This window comes from Crocuta crocuta, unplaced genomic scaffold (assembly GCF_008692635.1).
Source record: "Crocuta crocuta isolate KB4526 unplaced genomic scaffold, BGI_CrCroc_1.0 scaffold160, whole genome shotgun sequence".
Classification (NCBI taxonomy): Eukaryota; Metazoa; Chordata; class Mammalia; order Carnivora; family Hyaenidae; genus Crocuta; species Crocuta crocuta.
Window position 1 is genome coordinate 2,920,427 of NW_027527591.1, and position 18,417 is coordinate 2,938,843.

Consider the following 18,417-nt stretch of genomic DNA (forward strand, 5'->3'; position numbering starts at 1 on the left):
CCAAGTCCCACTTTGAAGAACTGTTGAGAAAATCAAATGAGGTCATGGCCCATGAAAGGCTTTGAAAATTACAAAGTTCTTTGTAATATAATAATAAATATTCATTGTGAATTAACTATTAGCTTATTTAATTCTCAAAACATTATACTGAGGATGGGTTTTAGCCTCATTTTACAAGAAAAGAAATCGAGTCTAATGAGGTTCAGTGCTATGTCCATGATCAAATACCTAGTAGGTGATGGAGCTAGGATTTAAGCTTGTAGGCCAAGTCCAGAGTCAACTTTGGTAATCGTATCCCGAACTACCTCCTGTTTATAAAGAGTAAGTTGCTGTTAAGAATGTGTGAAGAACACTTTTTTTATTCTTAAAGGTATGAGGTAGAGTGGATCTCATATTGCCCTGCACAGTCATGTGTAGCCAAAGGAGGGGGAATAGACACACGTCAGAGTAAGTTCACCTAGACTTTTGACCTTGGCAGTTCACTACTCTTCGGTTCTCCACAGATCTCCCCTATCTTAGCACTTGTTACTGACAGGTTGGGTGCTCTCTTTTACAGATGGAAGGTGGGAATATTAGAAAGACTCCTAGTCACTTTGATCCAGTTTCCTATAAAAAGTTATAAGTGGAACATAGATATTTTAAAAAATGTTGTTGTGTGAGTAGATTAATAGTTGTCAGGGATGGAGCCGGGGGTGGCGTAAATGTGTGAATATGGTAAAAGGGTACAAAATTCCAGTTATAAGATGAATAAGTTCTAGGGGGGCCTGGGTGGCTCAGACAGTTGAGCGTCTGACTTTGGCTCAAGTCATGATCTCATGGTTTGTGGGTCTGAGCCCTGCATCAGGCTCTGTCCTAACAGCTCAGAGCCCAGAGTCTGCTTCGAATTTTGTGTCTCCCTCTCTCTCTGCCCCTCCCCCTTCTGTCTCTCAAAAATGAAATAAACATTAAAAATCATTTAAAAAAATTTTTAAAGATGAATAAGTTCTGGGATCTAATATACAGCAGTTGACTACAGTTAATAATATAATATTGTATACCTGAAAGGTACTAAGAGAGTAGATCTTAAAAGTTCTTACCACACACATAAAAAATTGTTTTTAATTTTAAAAAACTATGAAATTGATGTATCAACTAATTTTATTATGGTAATCATTTTACAATATCAAAATAATCACATATCAAACCATGTTGTATACCTTACTTAAACTTACATGATGCTATGTCAGGTTTATCTCAATAAAGCCAGAAAAAATAAACTATACCAAAGTATTTTTTAAAATGCTCTTAAATGTAATGAAACAGATTGAATTTTAAAATAATTTTGGTATTGATTCATTAAATATAAACATATATCAAAACTGACCTCCAAATTTTGCCATCAGGCTATTATTCTGAGAAAAGTATGGAATCTCCATTTTGCTTACAAATAGATAACATGATTTTAACTGGGAAGAAATTTCAACCATATATCTTTTGGAATGATATGTAGAAATATAATACCACGTGTACAATGATTAAATCTTAACCTTAACCAGCTTGAGAAAAAGAACTAGGAAAAGAACACATATAGTCAATTTCTGACTAGAAGGAATGGGTGAAAACATTTATAAGTTGTCTCTAAGTTTTCTTTATGTAATTGTAAGAGTTTGTCTTTTTTTACCTTGACCTTTCAATAAAGCAAATTAATTTTGAATGCAACTATAATGAAACAAGTTGCAATATCAATCCATTTGCGGCATGAATATAACCTCAGGAGCAAATAAAAAATTATTTGAGATTACCACTAGATACTATATCAGGTTTCCACTTTTAAACATCTACAATGCACAAGAGAACAGGTGGAATGGAGTGAGAAAACACTAAAGGGCATTCTGTAACTCTCCAAAATTATATTTTCAATTATATGTAACTGGATAATGTCTTTGTGAAGTGAAATGCAGTTAACGAAAAGATATGTTCACCAATTAATAGTGAATAGCATTTTTAATTTTAAAGATAATGAAATCTTTGCAAGACAAGGAGACCACAAAGTGACAGTGCCAAATTTAGACTCTTGACATTTTAATGTTGCAAATGAACCCCCTGGCAAGTTGTCTTTAGAAGTCGTTCCATAATTACCCAGCATTAAGAACCATCTGACTCATGGAAATTATGGAAAGGATTATATTTAGTCTGCTGATACTACACTTTCTTCTGCTTCTCCTCATACTGAAATACTTTTTGTATGAAAATGAGATCTATAGTTTATTTCTACATCAACTTCTACAGTTTGTTTCTCACTCTGAGTCAGAATTTGGAGGGCAAAAGTTGCAATATACAAGTTGTAGTAGCTTCAATTATATTAGTTAAAAATTCAAACTATATGGATGACAGATCCTTACTATTCTGGTCATAAATTAATAATAATGAATTGAAGCCAGAGGAAAAAAAAATATTATCTTAACGATAAAACCACAGCTCCTCAACTTAATAGTCTTCCTTCTACTGTGGCAGTGAAGTCTTGGTACATAGCACGTGCCTAATGGTTCAACATCTCCTGTTTCTAAAGCATCTGACTCACTTGAACACAGTGTTATGAAATTATAGTTTAACTCTTCTTTATGTAAATTACTTCAAAATATTGTTACTTACTGAGTTGTTAAGCAACAAGCCCTTTTCTATTAAAAACGTGAGTTGAGGTAGATTCTACTAACAAACATGTGGAAAATTCACACCATCACAGAACATAGCAAGCCTAGCAATCACACAGAGGAAGCTGTGACCCAGATGAGTTATTTAATCAAAAGACACATGCTTTATTATAACAGAACAAAATTCTGAATACGTCAGTCCCTGTCTAGTTCCATTCCCACTGTATCAAAAGATCTGAAATCTCTAAAATGGTGGGGCGCCTGGGTGGCTCAGTCAATTAAACATCCAACTTTGGCTCAGGTGATGATCTCATGGTTCGTGGGTTCAAGCCCCGTGTCAGGCTCTGTGCTGACAGCTAGCTCAGAGCCTGGAGCCTGCTTCGGATCCTGTATCACCCTCTCTCTCTGACCCTCCCCTGCTCACATTGCCTTTCTCTCTCTCTCTCTCTCTCTCTCTCTCTCTCAGAAATAAAAAAAACATTAAAATGAAATCTCTAAAATGGTAATGCCAATATTCGTAAAACCCTGTAGTCACAAAAAGAACTTTTATTCCAGGTAAGTAGGAAAAAGCAGATAACTCTAAATTTCTTAAAACATACACACCAAGAATTTTCCAAATGCTCACATTTTTTAAATAAAAAGAGGAAGGAAGAAACAAAAACATGACTTGGATTTTTAATAAATTGCATACAAACAAATGTACAAAGTAGAGAAGGTACAACCCTTAAGAAATCTTAAATTTATCAATTATTAACCATAGGTAAGCTGAAGAAGTATAGACTTAGGCCACACATTTTAATTTTTATTAAAATTCACTTGGGCTTCTCATTAATTCTTGCAGGTCTGAATTGTGTTATCTTGATAATTCAGCCTTTGCTCCAATGTGACTGAATTCACTTGACAAGTCCACACTTTCTGAGCATAGAATTACTCATTTTTCCTTCTGTTCGGATCAATGTATCCAATACAGCCATCTACTCTCTCTTATATTAGAGAGCCTGGGCTGTTATTGTAGTCTCATTGTTCTAATTTATCTTTTTTATATCATAGTATAGTCACCAGCTAAAGTATATCCTTTGTTGAGGTAAAATAAAAAATGCAATGAAAAATATGCACCTCCTTTCAATCAAATGAGTTACTCTGAGGCACAAAACAGTGTTTCTGTTGGCTTTTTATGGTGATTCGTGGTAACTCTGTGAGATTAGAATGAAAATTAATAATCTAAGTTTTTCTTAGGTTTTACATACATCCTAGGTCTTTCAATGCTTCTCTGCTAGGCATTAAATCCGAGAACATGCAGCAATGCTTTCTTGCTTGAAAACTGGCCCTGCTTAGATTAACTTCTTTACGTACTAGTCATCAGTCTCATTATGTCTTGCAGGGAAGATGAAGGTTGGTTAAAGACTATAGTCTATGTTCCTTCCTAGGGCATTTTCTCTCAGTATTCATCATCACGGATCTCCCAGATCATCCTTAATTATAGCTCTTTTTGATATACTACAGCTTAACATACAACAATTTCAGAGCCTGTTTGATTAAATTCATTTAATATTTTCCCTATAAATTAATTCCCTCTGTATATCAGAAGCTTTATCTTGTCTTTAATCAGTTAATCAAACATCATGATTATTAATTGAAAAATGTTTTTCAAGGTGAGAAAACATCTGTGAGCATTGCAATAAAAATCCTTTTCACTACCAATCCCTTGTAAGCTACTACTTACTTAAATCCAGTACTAAAGAGCACAAGAGTCACAAAAATGTGGACTATAGCTATTGTACTAATAATTTAATATAGGTATGTAGGCTAAAATGGAAAAGCAAAGATCGAGGGTTGGCAAATTAGAATTCCTAAACATAAACATTTATATAAAATCTAAGAAAAAGGCTCTGAAAATATAAAGGTGCATACATCAATAATTCAAAATGAGCGTACCTAGTGTGTGCTTGGCAGTGCTAGGTGCTGGACCTGTACCCCGAAGAAGAACATATGCACCTTCTATAGCAAGTTAGCCCTTTGAAGGAGATGATGAAGTCTCTTGCCTCACAGAATACAATATTCTAGAGGAGAAGCTCATGTTGAAGTCAGAACTTACTATACATATGCTCTAATGATTTTAATTTATTGAAAATCTGTTCAACAACTAATATAGGCAAGGTATTTTATAGGGCTATGGGTAATAAGTTATAAGAATAAGACAGGGGAAGCACTCTAGGAGGAAAAAATTGGGGTGGGGCCATGCCCAGTTTGCATCATGGACAGAGGTAAATGGCTTTCAGTAATGGCCTGCACTTACCAGAAGTTTGCAACCAAGAAGTTAAATGTCTTTCAGTTGGAAGAAAGGAGCTAAGTAAATAGAGAAAAAAGGTTCTTTTAAGAGGAGATTTTATCAGGGCTTTGAAGAATAGTTAATTTCTAAGAAACAGAGATGAGAGGGGAGCATTCCAGATAGAATTCACTTAAATCTAATTTTTAAAACAAACCAAATGATGACAAAGCAAATGGAGGCCAAAATCAGCTGACAGTTTGTATTTACATCATGCCTTTATTCAAAGAGCTGATTACTTCATCATTCCAACACCAAGAAAGAGATGCAAAGAAAACTTTTCATCATTTGTAGAAGTGTACCAGAGAATAAGTAACATTCCCCATTTATCCTATGACCACAGCATTCAGGTCTTTTAACTTTTAAACTATAGTTTATTCTCTAGGCTAGAATACACTGTCACCTTTTCTACTGTTATCAATAGCTTGCTTAAATGTTTACTTTGATTCTCAACAGGTACAGAAAAATCCAAACTCTCATCTTCTATGTAGTAAAATTATACAGAGAAAGTAGAGTGAAATTGTTTGACAGTCACTTGCCACTTCTTTTCAATAATAGTAAACCTTTACATAATATTCAAGTGGTTAGGAATAGTGTAATCATAGTATAAATGCAACTTTTAAAATTTTTCTCCAGTTTACTCCACACGTTTTATACAAATTGACCATATTTTATATGTATTCAAGGACACATATTTCTACTCAAAAAAAAAAAAACATGAAAATGAGCATTATGTAGGGCAAATGATAGGCATTCTGTAGTGCAACCTTGATGGATTTCTTTTGTATTATTTGTAGTTTTTAGTTCCACTAAACATATGCACTAGTTCTCAATGTTAACCATCAGGCAATTTAAATTTAATGACATAATACATAAATATAATTACAAGACTAAAGACTAAAAAGAACACAGAGAAATATGGTCTGCTCTCATGGGTTTAATTTAGGCATCAAAACCCATGAGACTCCAAATTACACACTTATCAAAGGTTAGAAATTTCCACTTTTGTCCCACCCTTCCATTTCCCCTAATGATTCAAAGCATCTAAGTTTTTCTATTAAATCTCATTTCTCATAAATTATCAAACTATTTATTAAAATATGTTTTCTTGGGTACTAATATTTTTTAAATTATGTTTTTAGTCCTCACTCTGGGACTTAATACCCTATGAAATTTGTTTCAATACTTGTAAACTTAGGCAAAAAGCGATATGCATTTAAATGTTGATTTCTTCCTAAATGTCTTGCAAGAAAGTCACAGAGTATTCTTCTGTCTAGAAAACCAAGATTTCATGGTTTTTGTGACCATTCCCTTAAAAATGGTTTCTGAGACAACACTTGAATCAAAATTTATCTCCAACATTCTTTACACGTATGAGCTGCTTTAGGTATGTAGAAAAATGATAAACATGTTGTCTGAACATTAGTGGACATTCTAGGACTGATCTTTCCTGAGTACCACTTTTCACAGTATCATTCTATGAACGGAGTTCCTTCATATTCTCAGGTAAGTTGCCATGAAAACCCATAACCAGCCAATCCCTTAGTGCCAACTTCAAAACCCTAACATGCCATCTAGCACTCTGAAGCCCCTGCTTTGGGTCTTTCTGGTTCTCAGTCTGGAGACTGAGGATGGAGGAAAATACCCACTTTACTATAAGAAAACTAAGGGAGAATGGTGAAAATGGAGCTTTGAACCATCTTGGCTTAGATAAACTCTCTACATCTGAGAACACAACTTGCAAAAGAGTGGTCTTTAATTAGAGATTTCAAGAACTGACCACATCCTTACTTGGGTGAACCCTAAAATACAAGAAGAATATGTATGGTCTTTTCAAGCCCTCTGAACTTTACCACTAGGGACAGAGCTCAGTAGGCTGTTCCTGCTATAGTAATTGCCATTTGAAACCCCAACCCAGTCCCATCCAATAAATTCCATTAAACATCAAAACTTGCTGACTCAAAGTTTGCAAAGTCCATAATTCACCTAGAGAAGGGGTCAGCTTGAGTGTTCAAGAAATTCTAAGCTCCTCTGCCACTGAACAAGTAAGAAGCCTCTTAAAGGAAGAGGCTCTAAGAGAACATCTCGGGGTTAAAGACCATAAAAGTACTGACAGGCTTCATCTCACTATGGCTGCCCACTCCTAGGTTCTGGTTTCCTAAAAATAGCCTTCAGGGTGCAGAGCCCTCCTTCCCTTTGCCCTAAGAAAGCTAAAGAACTCTCCAAAGGGAGTGGCCACTTCTCTCTGAAACCTGATACTAACTGTGAGGTCACAGCTTCCCCAGAAATAAAAGGCAGCCTCAGCAAGGAGGCCCCACTCAGGGACTGGAGCGGCCCTCAACTCACTCTTCAGCTTTGCCGCTGTTCCTCAGCCCAGGAGCTCTGCCATGGTGGGTCCTGTGAGAAAACTCTTTGTCCTTTATAGGAGGATAGAGTTGTCAATATGACCGTATTGAGTAGTAAGGCAGACAAGGAACAGAACTAAGGAGAGAATATATTCAGTATAAGTCTGTAGAATCTACTTTAGCTTTTTATTGAGGTGGGGTGAGGATAGAAGAGATTAATTCAAGCTGTTATGCTAACTGAAAAAGTACATCTTACTCCCCAAAGCAGTACTTTATGCTTCACTAACTTTTGTTATATGACCTAAGGTTTATTATATCTAAACATGGGGGAGGGGAAACTGCTACTGTAGCAAAATATTATACTTTTAAAAACAGTCTGATGAAGACAGCTAAAATAAGTAAGCTATTTCTGATACATCGGACTCATGATCAAGCAAAAACCTACTACTTAAATAGAAGAAAGACTTAAGGTAATCTTTTTAAATGAAGTATATCTGTATTTCTTAATTCAACATATCTGTATTAGACAGATCTTAAATACATCACAGACTATTATGTTATTCCAGGAAGTATTTGATTTAGTATTTGTTAAATCATTGATTCATTGATTAAGATGCAGAGAGCTGTTCCCTAACTATCCTTTGCAATAGCTTATTTTTCCTAGATTCCAAAGTATCTTAAGGCCACCTTCTTATTCTATGACACCTACATGTCTTCCTAAAAATCTCAGAACAGAGAGCACTCCTCCTTCTGTCAATGCATTTGAAAGAGTACTAGTTGTTTCTTTCTTTCTTCCTCTCTTTCACCACTGCAGTCCTTCAGCGCTGACCAGATTGCTGGTAAGTGAACTGAGCTTCTCTACTCCATGTAGGCAGAGCACTGCCTGGTTTCTGAAATATCCCTTATCTCTAAGGCATGTTACTGTGTGGCTCAACCTGTTAGTGTCCAAGCTATGCCTGAACTCTGACAAGTAGGCTTCTTTTTGGAGCCCACTTTGAAGATTACTCAGGGAATAAGCTTGGATGCACTTAAAAATCAGGACATTTTTGTTTGGTTAAACTATTCTTTGTGGTTAATTTCTTTCTAACAGATCGAGTTCTCTAAGGAACAGCAGGATGGTAAGTTTAAAAGATACAGTTGTTAATATGTGCACACTCATAAAGATGGCATGTGAGAAAACTGACTCCCCTGAGATGAGATTACCTCTTCCTAATTATTCCCACTGGTGTAGCCACTCTAAATATAAGTGTTCTCAATCACTCTAAATAGAAGTTTTCTCAGTTTGAACCCTTTGTTTATAATCAGTAATCAAAGGTTTAAGCAAACAAAAGATAGACACCATAAAATATGTCTTTGCAATCACTGTTCTAAGTAAAACCATTTTGATAGAGTAGCCAATACCATACCTAAACCCCAAAAAAGTTGTAGATTTTGAATGTCTAATCTGTTCATCAAATTCCTAAAGAAAGATTTGACAGGACTCAATTGTTCAGTTTAGAAATAATATTGATTGCGAACCTGCCCAATTACTAAACCTACGTAATTTCAATGGGCATCACAGTGAGTTGAGAGAAACAAGTGAAGTGAATATAGAATAAAAGTGATTTCAGAGACAAAAAAAGGAGTAGTTTATCATAAAACTATGCAAGGAACATTAGACATCTCCTGGTCGGTCTTTAGAGATACAAGATGGGCTCTCAGAGAGCTGATAGGACTTGCTCAATGACCCAAAGTATTAGTAACAGTCTCAAAATCTGGTATCGGTTTAAGCTAATTAGAAATTTCTTCCATAAAAACAGTTACTAACTAGAAGATTTGAAATTCTTGAGATTCAAGAGAAGCTGAGTACTTTTCCTAATATTTCGGTGTTTTCTCCTTCAGGTCTTTGGATCCAAGAGATCCCATTCCCCACAGGGTTTGTTTTTTCACTAGAAGCATAGTGGGGGGTGTTTTATGGAGTGAAAGTGTCACAAGTTCAAACAAACTGAGACAGAAATTACATATAAAGAAGGGAGGGGGGAAACTGGGTTATATGACAGCATATATAAATAATTATAATTAGAGGTGTTTAATAAGAACCTCTTCAAATACTTGGTTCTCTACTTAAGAAATTCCACATTTTTTAATCTGTTTCAGTGTCTAGAATATTCCATATCTGGACACCAATTAAGAAAAAAAAGGATATTCCCTGTAGTAAAAAATCACATGTCTCTACATCATGGTTGACAGTCTCATGTCGACAGATCAGGTGATTCAATGACTTAGAACTCAAGAGCATCAGAAATTATACTACAAAGGACCATTTTTTTCTTATTGAAAAAATGGTAATTCTACTATACTCTGTCTGACTTTTAATGCATTTTTAATGAGTGATGCTGCTACATTATCAGCTACTTTATCCTAGTCCTCCCAAATATCCAATTTACAGTGTCACTTTGACGGCCAAGCCATGGTGGGACTAAGCAACGGAAGACTTACTGTTGGACAGAAGGACAGAAGGACTTACTATTGTTGACCATTAAACCTACAACTACAGATAGGAAATAGGTTTTAGATATAAAGGTTCGGGAAGTATTGGTGTGGTAGACTGGTTTTCTCCTTGTGCCAGGAAAGCAAATGTAAACACTTAAAATTTAAATGGAAATACGATGCTTTCAGAAATGATTGAAAACTTCCTTGGTTTCCTTCCTTGTTCTTTGATGAAAGAGTTTTGGTCATACGTGCTCCATTTGAATGTATCACAGGTTGGAAGGAAAGGGGAAAAGAAGCGGAAACGATTGCATCCTAAAAGGTCTAAGTCCTGTGCTGTCCAGTGGAGTTGCCACTTAGCCACATGTGGCCATTTAAACCTAAATTTTAATTAACTAAAACTAAATACATTGAATCATCTATTATTTTCTCAGTTGCTCATATTTTAGTGCTTAGGTGCCACCGGGGACTTTTGGGGCAGCCCAGATATAGAACATTTTGATTGTCATAAAAAGGTTTCTAGTGTTGGTCTAGACCAGAGGCTGTTACATTTTTTCTTAAAGGGTCAAATTGTCAATATGTTAGGCTTTATTGGGAGTATGGTCTCTGTGAAAACAACTCCACTCCATTGCTGAGGTTTAAAAATAGCAATAAACAATACATAAATGAATGGACTACATTCCAATCAAATTTTATTAAAAAAAAAAAAAAACAGGTGGCCAGCCCCTAGGTAGCAGTTTGCTAATCCATATTCCAGACTCTTCAAGAGAATAAATCTTAAAAATCTGGGGTAGGAAGAGCAATATCCGTCTGTCCTTGGCATTTAAGTCAACAAAGGGTTAATGTAAGAGAGATTCTATTACAGCCCATAAAATCCTATTTCTATATCAGCATCTAACCAGGGTAATAGTGAGCCCTCTGAGCAATCTGTGTGTGAAAGCATGGAGCCAGTAACAAGAATAGTTCAGTTTCACATGTCCCTTAGAAAGATGAAAAATATTATTTAAATAATGATCCCACTGTGCCTGCAGCATACTTTTTAGGTTAAGGGAAGGGTCTAATATAATCACACTGCATAGAATCTGAAGGGGAAATTTTAGCAAAGAATGGAGACACAATCTATAGTTGATAGTATGTCTGGCACAACCTTACATCAGGGGATGGAGGGATGATAAAAAAGGGTATTTTGCTGAGTAATCTATCTAGATGGCATCTTTTGATCTAAGGCCACCAATGGTTTAAAAACACTGCTTTCAGCTCTACCAGCTCATCAAAATGTGGTTGTTTTGAGTGTTGCTGGGATTAATTCCAACAAGTTGCCATCAGTACTGCTGGGTTCTCCAGAAAGTTTAATTTAGTTAAATTTAGAAGTTTCAGTTAAAATGTCATTTCTTGCACCTCAATCCATAGTAGTACCCTTTTCTATCTTTTTGGTATATACTTCTAAATTCTTTGTTAACATAATCTTGAAAGGCAAAAACAATTCGATCAACATAAAATGACAAAATTTAGGAAAAATTAGCAAGAGTGAGTGGGATAAAAATAGATAACACTTTAAAAATATGTACTTACGCACACACATAGAAGTTCAAATAAAACTAGAAAAATATGAACAAAATTGATGGACTCTATCAATGTAAATATTCTGTTTGTGACAATATTACCATAATTTTGCAAAAGGTTACTATTAGGGGAAACTAGATAGAGTATTTAAGAGATCTGTCTGTATTTTTTTTCTTAAAACTACATGTGAATTTACAATTATCTGCATAAATTTTAATTTAAAAAATGTGTACTTAAATTCTAAAGCCAATATAGCAACATGCTGTCATACGTATTATCTGAAAAAGAGTAAAGTTTAAACAGATTATGATGGTGACAGTTCTAAACAAATATTTCTCCTTTTTAATAGATTACACTGGGAGCCCATTAAAGTCATACACTATAGTGGTTAAATGACACTATCGAACTTAGAGATCTGTTTCACCTTTCTAATTTTCTTTCCTGAGAAATAAAATTGCTCCAGAAGATAACTAGTCAAAGAGAGAGTCTAAGAGGGGCACCTGGGTGGCTTAGTCGGTTAAGCATCCGACTTTCGCTTAGGTCATGATCTCGCGGTTCGTGGGTTCGAGCCCCGCGTCGGGCTCTGTGCTGACTGCCAGCTCAGAACCTGGAGCCTGTTTCAGAGTCTGTGACTCCCTCTCTCTCTGACCCTCCCCTGCTCACGCTGTCTCTCGCTCTCCCTCTCTCTCTCTCTCAGAAATAAATACAAAACATTTAAAAAATTAAAAAAAAAAAGGAGAGAGTCTAAGAAATTTGTGCCTCAAGAGGAGGTTTTTCTAAATAATTTGGGAAATCTGGGATAACCTCTTGTACCACAACCCTGACTGAAAAGTTGTTTTCTTGAAATTTTATTAACTTTCTCAATTATGAGGAGTTCTTAAGGTTTCTCAAGACCTCAGAATTTCTTAATCCAGGTATGCTTCTCAGGCAGATGAAGGAAATATGAATAAACATGACAAGGAGCTTCAATGTCCATATCTGATTAATAATAATATATGATTTGAAGCTGGAAATGCTGCTTTAAAATAGTCTCCAAAAGAAGTGTCAAAAAGGATTGTCAATGACCGTTTGAGCTAAGAAAAGGGAGAGTCCAAAGATAAGATAACAATAAGTGGTTGCAAAAGGTGAAACACAGAGGACCCTGAACTGGATCCTTGATGAAATTAGGGGTAATTTATAGGTCTAAGGGAGAAAATGTAGCCTAACGTTTCGTGCTTCTTGCAGAATTCAAGGAGGCGTTTCTCCTGTTTGACAGAACAGGAGATTCTAAGATCACCTTAAGCCAGGTCGGTGATGTCCTTCGGGCTCTGGGCACAAATCCTACCAATGCAGAAGTCAAGAAGGTTCTGGGAAACCCCAGCAATGAAGGTAACCATGTTTTCCCAAGAAGTTGGGAAAGCAAGATCATGCAGGCGAGCACAAGCGCGCACGCGTACACACACACATACACATACCACAAGGGGTGGGGGAAGAGAGAGAGAAAGGGAAATTTATTGAGAAATAAGATCCATAGAATAGAGCTTAACTTGCTCTTGATGGTAAGTGTCCTTCTTGCCTGTCTAGAATCTCAGTTTTTTCCTCATAAAATAAGTAAACCTCCCTTTGAGAATTTGCAAGCATGATAAAATTTCATGCCAATGAAAAGAAATAAAATCTAATGTTAACATTGTCATCATCATCATTCCATCTAGTGCCATAATTTAAAGGTTAATGAATAAAATCATATCCAAACCTGCACATTTTTTCCAAACCTTCAAAGGCAAAAATATATTTTGACAAAGGTGTTTTATATGGCCCAAACACAATACATTTTGTGAACAACTCAGTAAATTACAATGGCACACTTCTAGAGAAGATCTATTCTGATAAAAGCTGTGGAAATAAAATCACAATGCTGTCAAGAGGTTGAAAATGCCTGCTGACTTTGCCCAGTGCTCAGTCTTTTGATGTCCTACTTCTGTGGCCATCTTAAAAGAAACTCAGCTCTCCTAAGAATAGATAGAATGTCATCTTAATGAGAGTATTTTCTATTTCCAAAGAATCACAAGAGGGCTTAAAAATGGAAGCCAAAACATACATTCAGTCCCCCAGAGTAAATCCTGGGACAAAAGACAGTAGATATTTAAGTGGCAAAATTGTATAAGTCATTTGCTTGATATGGTAACCCAGTTATTAGTCTGGAACAAAAATATTTTTTTTAATTCCAAAGGTCCATGGCATAGTGTAATAGTCTATTGGAGAATACCACCCTGAACAAAAATGATGAGAAAAAAACTGAATTTTTTTCAAGTAGATATTTGAGCTGTTTTTCTTTGCCATGAGTTTTAAAAAAAAAAAAAAAAAAAAAAACAGGAGGGGAGAACAAGTAATCCCATTTTCCCCTTGATAACTGAAGACTGTTTTCTTCTTTTACCAAAGTGGGGGAAGTGGAGCTTGAATTCATGCAAATGGACTTCTAAATCCTCTACTGGAATTTTTCTCAAACTTCATTTCCTTTAGAGGAAAGTGTCTATGTAAATCATGCAAAAGGTAGTTGAAAACTTGAGATAAAGTGAGAAAATGATAAGCCAAATCTTATTTTGTAAATGCCATTTTGTAATTTACCAAACATCTATCTTTAATAGAATTATTAGGTAAATGTTTATTTATTCAACACTCAAATGTGATCTTTTCAATATTATTCAATTTCCATTCTATGAAAATAGAAGTAATTTTGACTTTAGCATTACAAACTTTATTAATTCACCTACATATGGATAGTCTGTTTTACACTTTTGTTGTGAATGCAATTTACCTTGTCAGAAGACACCAAAGAAAGTCTTACCATCCCCAAGCCTCCAAACTGCAAAGAAGTCAGGAAGTCACAAGGTATTTGACATACATACTCTCCTCATAGGCTCCTTTTTTATTAAAATCTAAAGAAGTTTAAAGCTCTATAAAAGTTCAGGGCAAGAGGGGTACATATTAAAGTTCAATTAAGTTTTACTATATTTATATGCAAATGAGTTTATTGTATATTTTTACACTGCTTCTTTAGTATTTGTAGAAAATATTAAGTTGACAATATTAATAAAAAGTAGTTAACACTTACTCAGCACTCAGTTTGTCCCAGGTATTGTAATAAATTCCACATGTGTTATCTCATTTAGCACTCAAACTAACACTATGAGGAATCTCTATTTTACAGATGAAAAAGTTGAGGTACAAAAAGGTTGAGAATGTTGCCCATGATCACTCAATTATGAATGGTGGATTGGTGGTAAAAACTTAAGCACTAGGGCTCCAGAGCTCAAGCTATTATTTATTACCAACTTTTTGTCATCAGCCATTTACTAACTGAAATGTAAGCTATATGAAGATATTTTAGATCAGCTGGAATGAACTTTCAAGTTTAATTTGTGATTCAGAGATGACATTTTATGGTAGCTAATAACTCTCCACACTGTGATTTCTTCCAGAGATGAATGCCAAGAAAATTGAGTTTGAACAATTTCTGCCCATGATGCAAGCTATTTCCAACAACAAGGACCAGGGCACATATGAAGACTTTGTTGAGGGCCTGCGTGTCTTTGACAAGGAAGGCAATGGCACAGTCATGGGTGCTGAACTCCGTCATGTTCTAGCCACATTGGGTAAGGAAAATTTATTTCAGTCAGCTTCATAGGACAGGATATATAGAAAAGAGCATGACTTAGGGGAGTCAAGTTATTACAAAATAGGTAGGGGAAGAAAGCTACAGGTAAAAAAAGAATAGTCAAAAATTAATGACCATTTCCACTGACCTCAGTGTCAACAAGATTGTTTTGAGAAAATGGTAACTTAAGTTACTAGTAATAAGTAAAGCCAAGTATTCTAATCCATATAGAATAGAGCTTGGATGATCAGATATAATTAGTATTTAATTCATTCATTTAAACACAATTCATTAACAATGGATTAAGTGTCAGAAGAACAGGATGGGCTTGATTTCTATCTTCTAAGAGCTTAATCATAGGCCTAAGGAACCCCAAACTGATCACTTACAGTGAAATTTTGAAAATGTCCTCTGGGCTTCTTTCTGAACAAAGACTTTTCTTTCATCAGGTGAAAAAATGAAAGAAGAAGAAGTGGAAGCCTTGATGGCAGGTCAAGAAGACTCCAATGGCTGCATCAACTACGAAGGTACAATCTCATGTGCTTTGGTATTTACAGAAACTCTTAACTGATTGGGTTGTTGATGGACTCCTTCCAAGCTTAAAGTAACTTCGTTTCTGCCTTCTTTACTGAACACACACATGTTATTTATTATCAATCAATTACACAATAACTCTAAAAAGATATCCTCTAAGAATCTGACTATGAGCATAAGATTTTTATTCCTGTGGGTTTTGACACTTCTGGGCGTTGTTATATAGCTTAAAATGTTTTCACATGTATTTTTTCTTGCTAGATCTTTACATTATCTCTGTAAGATAGACCGGGTTTATGTCAGAATAAAGTTTAATAGAATATTAAAGTTGTAGAGATCTCAAAATCCTTGACAGCAAGCAATTTCAAATTTCAAATGGTTCAAAAATTTAAATGGAAAAGCCAAAAGCATAAAAGCCATGGACGAATTATTTTATAACTTTTAGAGTGGGAAGGTCCTTCTAACACTGATAAAGACCCAGAAGGCATTACAAGTTTTGATAAATTCAACCACATAATTTTTTTAAACTCCATATGGCAAAAGCCACTAGAAGGAAAGTCAAAAGGCAAATAGCAAACCATAAAAAAAGTAATTAGTATCAGAAAAAGCTCATTTTCCTAATTTAAAAAAATGATTACAAGTTAATAAAATGACTACAACCTAACAGAAAAATTAATATGTACAGAGGCAATTCACATAAAAAGAAATTTTAAAAATCTATAAATATAACATGTTAAACTTCACTAGTAATAAAAGAAACACAGATTAACAATACATGGAGATACCATTTTTCAACAAGCTGATTGCCAAATATTAGAAGTGTGACAACAGTTTGGGTTGAGAAGAGTGGATAGAAAGAGGCAATCTCATGCATTCCTGTTGGGAATGTAAATCATTAAAATCCGAATATGGTTATGTAGTACTATTAATTCTAGTGGATCTATGTCATAGGATATAGTTTTTAGATATACTTGCACTTGAAAAAATGATACATGGTTATTCATTACATTGTTGTTGGAAATAGCCAAATACCTTAACAAGTTAATGTCTGCCAATGTTGTATTCATCAAACAGACTCTGGTACACTTACACAATGAAGTTCCCCACAGCTCCCCACCACCAAAAAATAAATAATAAGGATACTCTGGTTTATGATCATTAAGTGACAAAAGAAACAGAAAAAGAGTTTGCAGAATATGCCACCATTAGGGTGAAAAAGAGTTTTAGAAACATGTATTTGTATTTTCTTATACATGCATAATAGCTCCACCAATTTTGCCACAAAGAGAGAAACTAGACAGATGGGGGACACTGGTGAGGAATATTTCTTTTTTATTATTAACTCTGTCATACTTTAAAGAAAACTTTTAACCATGTGAATGTACCATTTATTCCAAAAATTAAATTCACAAAGTTTTAAGAAAGGCCATGAACCCAGGATGAAGAATAGTAGACTGTACAGAGTTTTAAAACAAAACAAATGCTAGTATTACAGCTAAGGACAATTAACATTGAACTAAATTGCTAAACCTCTCTTTTATTAAACTTGATATTTTTCTAACTCTAAACTGTCTGTATTATGCCCACAGCTTTTGTCAAGCATATCATGTCTAATTAAATGGAGCTGTCAAGGTAAATACCTGTTCACTCTTTATAAACTCTTTCTTGATGCTGTATTTTTTTTTATTAATTTAAGAGTTTCACTTTGTGCTATAAACATAATTAGCATTAGTTCTTAATTAAGATTTATTTATATTTACCAGAAAACATCAACCCCTTGAAATTGGTTATTTGGAAATAGAGCATTTTTGTGTAAGTTTGTAAGCAAAAATTTCAGAGACCTTTCCTTCCATCTATAAACCTTAGCTTTGATTGTACTGTAATTATGCAGTGAAGATTCAAACAAGCCAGAGACTAGTTCACTAATTTATCTGGAACATATCACTAATAAAAATATGGGCCTAAGTTCTTTGAATAGTGGGTGTAATTTTTTAACAATGCGCTAAAAAACGAGGTTATCACAGTTCAAAGTTAAGCACTTGAAACTAGGTTATTATAAGTAGGAAATGGCTTACCTTGGATGTGCTGGTTCATTTTGTGCCTTTTCTTCTCTTCCACTTCAGATTATTTCCTCTCCAGCTCTCTTTCTGAAAAGATGCAATCAACATGTAACTCATTTTCCCTTTTCCTTTATAGATCAAGCATTTTTAGGACAACTGGCTGGAAACTTATTGCAATAACACTCATGACTCACTGCTCAGATCTGTGTACCATCATTCAGGAAACAAAACAATGTGGACTGTTCTAGACTGAAGGACTCCCTGAATTTTTGTATACTTCACGTTCCTCTATGAATTGTATTCATACCATACAAGCCAAGCGTCTTCTGCTCTAGACAAGAAGGATAAAATACAACCTCAAATTCAAGCACCACTCTTTATTTTTTACCATGGGTCACTGAACATCCTTAAAAACTAAATCAATAAATAATTCTGGTCAGTCGGGAATGTCCAAGTTGCATTGTGTTTTTATCTTCTTGCTTAGAGAAAATAATTTTTAAATTTTCAAGTCTTTGGTTAATGTACAAAATATGGATGAATTGTAAGCTTCTAAAGAATAAGTCCTTGCAGTCTGTATAGCAATAAGCAAATGGAATAATCATCATCACCTTTATTGAAAAAGTGAAATAGAGAACTGAGGAAATTCAGGTAGGATCAGAGACGTTTTAATATAAACTATTCAGGCAATTTAAGAGTAAAGCAGGTTTTTTAAGTTTTGTGTAAATCATTGTGTTCACAGCTTGACTTATCACTTCTAGTAGCAATCTAGCCTATTCATAACAGAAAGTCCTACTAAGACCTGATCCTTCTCACTTGAATGTCTTCAAGGATAAAATCTGAAGTGACCTTTCCATGG

The 18,417-nt window shown here is 34.9% G+C and overlaps 1 protein-coding gene across 1 annotated transcript; it reads left to right on the forward strand.

Moving 5' to 3' along the window:
* Positions 1-7,289: 7,289 nt before the first annotated feature.
* Positions 7,290-18,003, forward strand: MYL1 (myosin light chain 1). The gene is made up of 7 exons (XM_077771333.1): positions 7,290-7,346; positions 8,116-8,140; positions 12,558-12,701; positions 14,792-14,965; positions 15,417-15,494; positions 17,091-17,133; positions 17,698-18,003. Exons 1-6 carry the CDS (start codon positions 7,344-7,346, stop codon positions 17,117-17,119), a joined length of 453 nt encoding a protein of 150 aa, XP_077627459.1. The 5' UTR covers positions 7,290-7,343; the 3' UTR covers positions 17,120-17,133; positions 17,698-18,003.
* Positions 18,004-18,417: the final 414 nt, after the last annotated feature.

Excerpts from the sequence above, each read along its gene's own strand:
- MYL1 (XM_077771333.1), top strand. Across the intron at positions 8,141-12,557 it reads CAGCGCTGACCAGATTGCTG|AATTCAAGGAGGCGTTTCTC; the intron begins GTAAGTGAACTG and ends TGCTTCTTGCAG. Across the intron at positions 14,966-15,416 it reads TCATGTTCTAGCCACATTGG|GTGAAAAAATGAAAGAAGAA; the intron begins GTAAGGAAAATT and ends TTCTTTCATCAG.